At 34.8% G+C, this 9,252-nt stretch overlaps 1 protein-coding gene across 2 annotated transcripts in view; it reads right to left on the bottom strand.

Annotated features, from left to right (window-relative positions):
* The window catches only part of LOC117181917 (DNA-directed RNA polymerase II subunit RPB11), a 14,968-nt gene extending 10,776 nt beyond the window's left edge, over nt 1-4,192 (bottom strand). For both annotated transcript variants that reach the window (XR_004468210.1, XM_033374943.1), the window contains exons 1-2: nt 4,032-4,192; nt 3,859-3,948 (exon numbers count right to left, since the gene is read on the bottom strand). Coding sequence is in view for 1 of the 2 variants with exons in the window: in XM_033374943.1 (XP_033230834.1) it covers nt 3,859-3,948; nt 4,032-4,084 (143 nt within the window). In the remaining variant the exon portion in view is untranslated. The remainder of the gene's footprint in view (nt 1-3,858; nt 3,949-4,031) is intronic.
* Nucleotides 4,193-9,252: the final 5,060 nt, after the last annotated feature.

Genomic DNA, 9,252 nt, shown 5'->3' on the forward strand with positions numbered 1-9,252 from the left:
GCGAGTGTAAGAGTGAATGGGAAACTGAGTGACTGTTTCGATATTATTCAAGGAGTTAGACAAGGATGCGTTATGTCTTCATGGTTGTTTATATTATTTATGCACAAGTGTTTAAGAATGGCTCTCTTCGAGGAAGAGGGTGTGGATCTCGAAACAATAAGGGTACGTTGGTTAGCGTTCGCAGATGATAAGGTTGTTATGGCAGTCTACCGAAGACCTACAAAGAATGTTGAATAAACTAGATGCAAGCATGAAGAGCATGGGCCTCAAAATTAACGCAAATAAAACAAAAACTATGGTGATCGAAGGAAAGAGTGAGAAAACGCTATGCAATATTTTATCAAATGATGAGAGAATTGAACAAGTTCATAAGTTCGTATACCATGGTAGCTTATTTACTAGGGACGGGAAGATAGATCAGCAATTAGATAGATGAATAAATCAAGGTAAGAAGGTTATTGGTAGAGCAGGTCCCCTTATCAGAAGTAAAAATATATCTAATAAAGCTAAAATGGAAATACATAATTCTATATTTGTACCGACTGTACTATACGGTATATCAAGGTAAAGTAAATGGCTACGTGCCCAGAGGTAAACCGCGGAAAGAATGGTTAGAATATGTGAATGAGACCCTAATTAAAAGAGACATAAGAAGTCATAGAAACACGAGAGCCTGCATGAAAAAATGCACGGACATAAAAGAAGCCAGAGAAGTATGCCAGGACAGGAAAGTATGGCGGCAAATAGTTAATAAAAAGAGTGTCAGTAGAGTGAATGACGCCTGAAACAATAGACCTTGGCTAATAATGGACCCAAGTGGGGAACCTTACATAACGACTTTGTGAGTTACTTCGCTTGGGGTGATTGCTAGAGAGATTGATCAGCAACCTGGGTCGGAGCTGTGTTGCGGAACGAACGTGTTATTTACTTGAATAGCACGCGAATTCTGGATCAATCTGAAAAATCTCTAACCCTTCCACGCACTACTCCTTTCCCCTACCGAGTAAGTCACGCCTACCCCGAAAGGGAAATGGCTTAATGGTGTAATAATAATATTGTGCGCGAGCCCAATATAAAAGTTCGAGTATGTCTAGAGTATACCTTGTCTCATTTCAGTATATTTTCCACAGATTTAGAGAAATGTGTGTCCACGTGGATTCTAGCCCGACCCCCCTCGTGGTCAAGCGAGGAATTTTGCCATCCCCCCCCCCCCCCCCCCCCCCCCCCCCAGATGTCCACGTGGTATATGGACGGCCCCTTTCGAGGTTATGTTTGTTACAATTCTCCCGAACATTACTTCCAAACTACACAATATTTTTGGCCGAAAACTTTGGCCTTACAAATAAACATAGTAACCTCCTGAGTCAGAAAAAAGGTGTTTACGACGATGTCTGTCTGTCACCATTGTTGTCTTCGTCTGTATACCGGACGGCATTCGAAAGACTAATCGGATTGAATTGTGCTTTGCCACGCAGTTTGAGGGACATAAAAGAACGATCGAGTTCGTTAACCAGCCATTTTTGATAAAAATTTTAAAAGGTAGAACATTTTCAAAAAATTTGAGACCACTTTTTTAATATTTAAAAATTCTATCGACAGCTCTTTATAGTAGACAAAAATATGAAAAATTGATCGCAATGCCTTTTATTATAACATTAAAATTACCAAAGTTATAGCATTTTCAAAATTCAAAAACCCAAACGAAAATGAACATTTCAAGCCAAACAAACAGCTATATGGGAAAAAGTCAAGAGAAGAAAAATGTTACTTTTTTAAGGCCCTACAAGATTTTCGCAACGTTTTGAATTTGGTTTAAAACAAAATTGAAATTTTAAATTTTGATCGCACAAAAAATCTCATCCGCAATGAGAAGGTATTAGTTTCATGTGAAAACTGACTTTCGCGGATTTCATCAAATGTCGACGTTTTAAGGCTTCCTTAGTTGTAAATTAAAAGTTTTTACGTGGATATCTTCGTCGCCGTCCTTCGTCACTGCCGTCGTCTGCATACCGGATAACTTTCGGAAATTATATAAAATTATGATTATATTCTGATACATTAGGCAGTGTAAACGTTTATGGCAAATTTTGCCGAATTAGAATTTTCTTTTCAATATTCTCATTAGATTTATGATGAAATGAACCTACAATTTAGAATTAATTATTTTTTAACCTCAAAATGAAAAACTTTCAAATAATTTAAATATGAAAAAGGATAAAATATTCCCAAAGGTTGCAAATTTAAACCAATTAAACAATACATAATCCACTTACTGCATCAATTTGTAAAAAACATTTGTTTTTATCATTCTCGCTACTGTCACTTTTTTACCGCTTCATAAATCATAAAATTTAAACGCTGCACATGAGCAAACTCTTATTAGGTATTTTAACTTCAAATCTCAGCTAACTTTGTTAAAAGCTGAGGGGGAAATAATGGATCAAATGCATGGAACAAAACTTTATTTCTATAATATCTTTGTAATCTTTTACAATTATTATCATTTTATTATTTCATTAAATAGTAATTTAAAACATAAAAATTATTTTTTGAATACAGTTATATAGAAAAAATGAGCTTTTACGAATATATTAGCAAAATAGGGGAAAAAATGAACTGAATCCCATGCATTTGGTTCCTCATTTTCCCTTCAGCAATCTACGAAATGAAGTTAGCTGTTGATTGAAGTGAAAATACACACGAGTCGCGGTACCATTATACTAAGATCATGCGCGGTACTACGAACATTTAGAGCAGGTCCGCCCTCAATAGTGAGAAGACATGATGGGACCCCATTCCTCCGACTATTTACTATGTTAAAATGTCAACTGTTTACATCCTGACAGTTTGCAGTGACGATTGGAATTGTTATTATTATAATTATTAAAATGAATAGTGCGAAGGAGACGTTAAAGACATCACAAATAAAAAATCTTCCGCCGTAAGTATCCAATGTATTCAAGGACATGTGATACTTACAGTTTCCCCCCTTTTTTTCCACAAAAATGAAAATTTTTTAAAACTTAATTAGGAGATGCTATAAAATATCATAACGGACGTCCCCAGACTCTTTTTTGAGGGATAATAACAAAAAAAATTATTGTACTAAATAAAAATTATATGCATTATTTTGATGTTACGTCGTTTTTCATCTCTGCCTTTCCGATAATCTGGAAATTATTTATGAAATAAACATTTTTGATTGCATGCAAACAAGGTTAGTTCCGGGAGATTAGTTACTATGTTTATTTGTAAGTCCAAAGTTTTCGGCCAAAAATATTGTGTAGTTTGGAAGTAACGCTCGGGTGAATTGTAACACACATAACCTCGAAATATACACGCACGTTGTTAGCAATATCAAAAATTGTTTGATAAAAAAACACAAAAAAGTGTGTGGGGACGTTCGTTAGCATGTTCGCTATCATTTCCCAAGTTTTTAAGTATCACATGCCCTTAATTATGAATTAAAATTAAATTGAATTGTACATTTGTTGAAATCATCAAATGTAGAAATGAGTAGTGGGGATAAAGAGATTATAGCGTCGTTTTCATTATCGGGGGAAAAACGTACTCAGTAGCGGGAGTTCGCAGTACTGAATTTCGTAGTTCCGCGACTCGAGTGTACCTAATTCGTATACGAACATAAGTTTAGAGTGGCATATACCCATTCTTTGCATTTCATACAAAACTTTCAGTATACGAACCGCCAGTGAGTGTTCGAGAATAGGGTTCATTGAAAGTAATTCGTATACGAAGAAAACTCGAGAATAGAGCCCCTGGTATAACCGGCGTATCCGAATAATAATTTTCAACCGGACTAGCCTTAGCTTCTTTTTATAGCAGAGAAAAAAAACTTACTTTCGGATCATGTTCCCCAGGGTGTGATCCTCTTTATTGATGGTAAATATAGCAGCATTTGGAACCTTCGTGTCTTGCTCTTTTATTATTCTACATACAACATTCGTATAGGTTAAGTTCAGCCGAAAGTCTGCTTTCGCCTATATATTCCAAAAAAAATTATTTGTGCTTACTTTTTCTCTCCCTCATACAAGAGGAATGACTCAAAGGTCGGTGGCGCATTCATTCTTCTAAGGAGTAATATAGATGTTTTTAGAAAATAATTCTATAATGTAAGACGCAGAAAGTCATTCAACGATTCTGACCAGCTCCCTTGATCTTTGCTCAAAATACAGACATGATCCAACACACTATGGTTTCGCCACGCGCAACTAAAGAAATGCGAACTAATCAAATCGCCCGTAGAGATTCGCACGGCAACCTCCATTTTTAAGAGGATGTCAAGCGGGAAGTTTAAAGCATGTTCAATACTGCATCTGCGAATTGCAGAAAAAACTCGAAAATAGTCTTTTAGATAATCGTATAAAGCTATAAAGAAAATCAGAAACATGTAACTTGTATTTATAAAGAGTATATAAATGTGAAATACGTGCTATTACAGAATTTAAAGTGCTTCTTTACAATAAATTTGACGAGTTATAATCCCATACTATACACACTATCGATTTTGGAGAGTACGAGGAAAGTTTAAAAATTGTCTTGCATAGTCTATTAAAGTAATGTTTTTATCCTAATACTTATAAATTATAATAATCAATTAATAATCAATAATAAATCAATTGTCATTATTATGAAAAATGTTTATCGCAAAAAGTGTTGCAACTTGAACTATAATTTTTGTCATTGAATATGCTTTTTGTATGAAATGATAATTGCAAAGATAGTAAAAATATGAAGAATACAATACTAAATATACTTTTATAATTAAAATGGTATGTGACTTTTATTATTTATTTAACGGTGTGGTAAAAAAGATGTATGCACCGCAAAAACAAATAAAATGTTAAGGGCATGTGATACTTACAAAATTATCGATTTTACCAGTTTTAGATTCCACTGGCTTTTTTTCTAGATTAATAAATATTTTGTCTTAAATATTTGGAAAATGACAGCGAACATTCTAACGGACGTCCCTGTACACTTCTTTGTAAATTAACATAAAAAAAATTAATTTGGCGAAATTTGATTAATTTGCATGGCGCTTAGGAATTAGTATCGATTTTATCAGTGTTAGATTCCTCCGGCTTTTTTCCTAGATTAATAAGTATTTTATCTACAAAATCTGGGGAATGATACCGAACATGCTAACAGACGTCCCTGAACACTTTTTTGTCGGTTAATTCAAAAAATTTTGATTTTGCTAAAAATGTGTGTGTGTTTCCGAGGTTATATGTGTTACTATTCTCCCGAGCGTTACTTTTAGACTACACAATATTTTTGTCCGAAAACTTTGGACTTACAAATAAACATAGTAACTAATGTCCCGGATCTAACCTTGTTTGTAGGCAATGCTTGAAAAGATACCCGTAAATATAAACTTCCAATTGGTAGTGCCAAGGAAGTCCGACAGATAGTGCCACTTCTACCTCTACACAGTTTAACACTGTCCCTTATTAGAGAATATGAGAATAGTAATATTTATCTTTAAAAATATTTTATATTGAAAATAATTGAATGATGTCACTTCAAAAAAGTTGATTATTATCATTTAGCGGAAGTTTACGCGAAATGAAAATGGTTGGACACAGATGCATCGTACCGAATTGTGATTCCGCCTTACCGATAGAAATCTCAGAGCATATGCTACAGTTTCTCAAGGCTCTGAGAAATTCTCCGCAGGCAATCAGGTAGATATATTTAAAGGTCCAGGTAGTTCTTTTAAATGTTTTAAAGGCTTTAAAATGTCCTTTTCGAAATTGAAATACGACCATAAATAACAAGCAGAGAGGCTGAAATTAAAATAAGAATTCGATCATAAATAAAAAAAAGCAGAGATGCTATATCAATAGGGTCATAGCCCGACTCGCACTGATACCTGCTTAAGTGCACCCCACCATTGCTACCCCTCACTTGCCTCTACCCAGTTGTATATCTCGCGTCGGGTTAGAGACGAATATATCTGAGATTTTGAAATTAGTATCCATTATACTTATAATCCCTTTGTATTCGCAATGCTCATTCATATAATGTCTATATATTATTATAATTTGGAAAGCTTAGAATTGTGTCACCTTTAAACTGGAAATTGAAAACTTCGCAAATTTTATCGTGGAAACATATTCTATGAATTTAAATTGATGTAACTATTAACCTTTAGAGGACGGGAAACTTTGTGTTCAAATAGAGTTTTCGTTTGACCAAAAATATTTGCATAATTTCAACAGAAAACTCATTTCAAGTCCCCGACCTAGCAGGTGGTCGATATATCAACCAGCTCTGTCCGCAACGTAAAGGTCAATATGAGAAAAAAACTTTATGATATTTCAGCGTTATATTTTGGTATACCCATGTTTTTTTGATGCGCTTAGTACCAAAAAAAGTGAAAGAAATCCTGAAAGCACCGTTGACCTCGAAAATCACTATCTCAAGGCCATTTTTTTATATCTTAGCGTTATGGTTGGCATACCCATGTTTCTTGAGGCGCTGAGTAAGAAAAAAATAGTGCACAAAATCCTGAACGCAGAAGTGACCTTGAAAATCGAGATTTCAAGGTCAAGTGATACATCTATTTATTTGTTGCTATTTTAGCGTCAAAGTTGGAACATGCATGTTTTTATTTACCTAGTACTAAAAAAATAGTGGCAAAAATCTTGACATAATTCTTGACCTCAGAATGACGATCTTTTTCCTACCAAAAGTGTATACACCGAGTTTTTAGTACAAACAAAAAAATTTTTTGACCTTGGAATGATGATTATCAAGGTCGAAAAGTCTCCAGGAAGTTTCCCACTATTTTTCCCTCATTCAAATCACCCAATTTTGCCCGAAAACTTCAAATAGTTAGTGGGCATTGGGTGTTCGATATTTCGACCACCCCCGTCCTCTAAAGGTTAATGCTTTTAATTTGAAATAAAATAATTTTACCATATGAAGATTATAAAGAAATTGAGTTCATAGTTTACAGCCTAAAACATAATAATTCGGAATCTGCGGGTTTCAATGACTTTAGATATCTAACTTTTTTTAATGCTTAAAATTGGAATTAATACGACGGTTCTCTTAAATGGAATGAGATAAGCCAAAAAAGACATCAATTCTTAATCCAACTAGAAAATTGTATGTAAAATGTAAATAACTCTGCCCGCCCGGTACGTGACGAAAACAAAAGGAACATTATATCACCGTCGCACCACTCTTAAAAGGACCCAAATCTCTCAGACTATCTCACAGACTAAATCATTCAAATCGACTATGCTTGTAGGCTCAAATGGGCCAGGCTGTTTCACTTGAGAATACTCCGAGATTTCTATCGGTAGGGCGGGTACAATGTCCTTATTAAAGAAAAGTATCATCAGTTTACGGTTCCATCTGTAGCAAAAAGATTGTTAGAATGGGAAACGGCGATTCCGAGAAAAGATTACATTTTAAAGTCGGGAATGCTGGTATGTAAAGTGCATTTTTTACGAGGATATAGTTTAGAAACGGGAAGTGAAGGATCCTGCTGACAATGTTATGGTATCGGGATTTACATTGTTTACCTTTTTACATTTCCAAAAAACGTGAATGAAATTTAAAGTGTAAAATAAATATTTCCAGTCTATATTAAGGAGAAGAAATTTATCACAAAAGAAAAGTCAAAATTTATTTAAATTAAATTTTTTCTGGCGAGAAAATGGAATGATATTCTATTCTAACTTCAAAGAAATGTCAAGACATCGATTCAAAATAATTAAATTTTAATTGAATTATTTGCACCAGAATTTAATTTTTCCAAAAAAAATCGACAAGAAAACCTGGCTTAATATGAACAGAAATAATTATTAATTTTTCATCAATTATTTTTTACGTATATAAATTAATTTTGTAACTACATTTCCAAGTGAATTATTCTCTCAGGTGATTACATTCCCAGATAACAATTTGTGCGCAGGATGTACGCACTGTGGAGGCATGTGCGTGGACTAATATGCGCGACATGCGTTCCGATCTGCACTCAGATGTGCGCGTCGGTTAACTATCCTAAAATTATTTATTTATAGTAAATGACGTGAATAAAAAGGATGAATTAAATAAATGTATCGGAGTTTATTCACAAAATGCTCTTTGGTAATATACAATGACTTGGACCGACCGCAAAACTCTTAATAATGTGCATTAGGTTATGTAAGTATTCGCACACCTTTTTTGATGACTAATCAAGTTCTCTTAATTTTAATTCCGCCAGGGCTAAAAAATGGTCTCTTTAACGGGTTGATTTCTCCCAAATTTTGTATAAAATGAGCGCAGGACGAAGCCAATTCGTCCATTTTTAGATTAGAAGTTAAATTTTTTTAAGCTATTTGCTGTAAGTTGCAACAAAAAAATTGAAAAATCTTGATTACTATTAAAACTCAAAAAACAGGCCAACTTCGTCGACGGATTAATAGTTTTCTACAATAAAGAATTCTCACAAAACTTATTCGAGAACCGACACGCAACCACGCTCTGCAATGCTGCAAAAGGCACTGGGCTAGCCGGCTAGTTCCGCGCAGTCACATGTGCGCAGAAAATGACGGCGTTAAGCGAGAGTGCATAAGACGGGCAGATCTATTTATCTCTTTCACTCTCACAAGTTTCTACTTTACGCCGACGTTTCCTGCCCGCATGGGACTGCACCTTTAGCTTTAATCATAGGGTGCCGTTCTATGGGTTTCATGGAAGCAGAAAACGCAAAACACTAATGATGTATTTACACGCATGTTTACTGGTCGCCAGCCAGCCGAAAAGTCATAAGAGTGAAAGAGACAGAGAGCGGGAAATTAAAAGAAAAGTACCCTCTATCTCTTTCACTATTAATATTCTTCTGCTGGCTGACGGCCAGTCGACAGGCGTGTAAATACACAATAAGCAGAAAATTTTAAGTGAAAGTGACATAAAATATAGATTCTCCATCTCTTTCACATCTATGATATTCTTCTTTGCGATTCTGTTGTGCTACGGCTACAGGATGGCACCCTTAGTGAAAAGGCAATTTATAGCTTTTACAAGCATTAAATAATAAATTTTGTTATTTTATAAATTAAAGATTTTGTGCTCCCACTGGATGCTCATGTTGCGCGCATGTATGCGCCACAAAATTTCGTCATAGGGTGATTGTAAACATGATCGCATTGTGCCACGCCTTGGGCACGCACTTCCATTACAATCACAAAATGTGGGCGAACATGGTAAATTTTCACATGTGCGCATCGACGT

This window comes from Belonocnema kinseyi, chromosome 10 (genome assembly GCF_010883055.1).
Source record: "Belonocnema kinseyi isolate 2016_QV_RU_SX_M_011 chromosome 10, B_treatae_v1, whole genome shotgun sequence".
NCBI classification, from domain to species: domain Eukaryota; kingdom Metazoa; phylum Arthropoda; class Insecta; order Hymenoptera; family Cynipidae; genus Belonocnema; species Belonocnema kinseyi.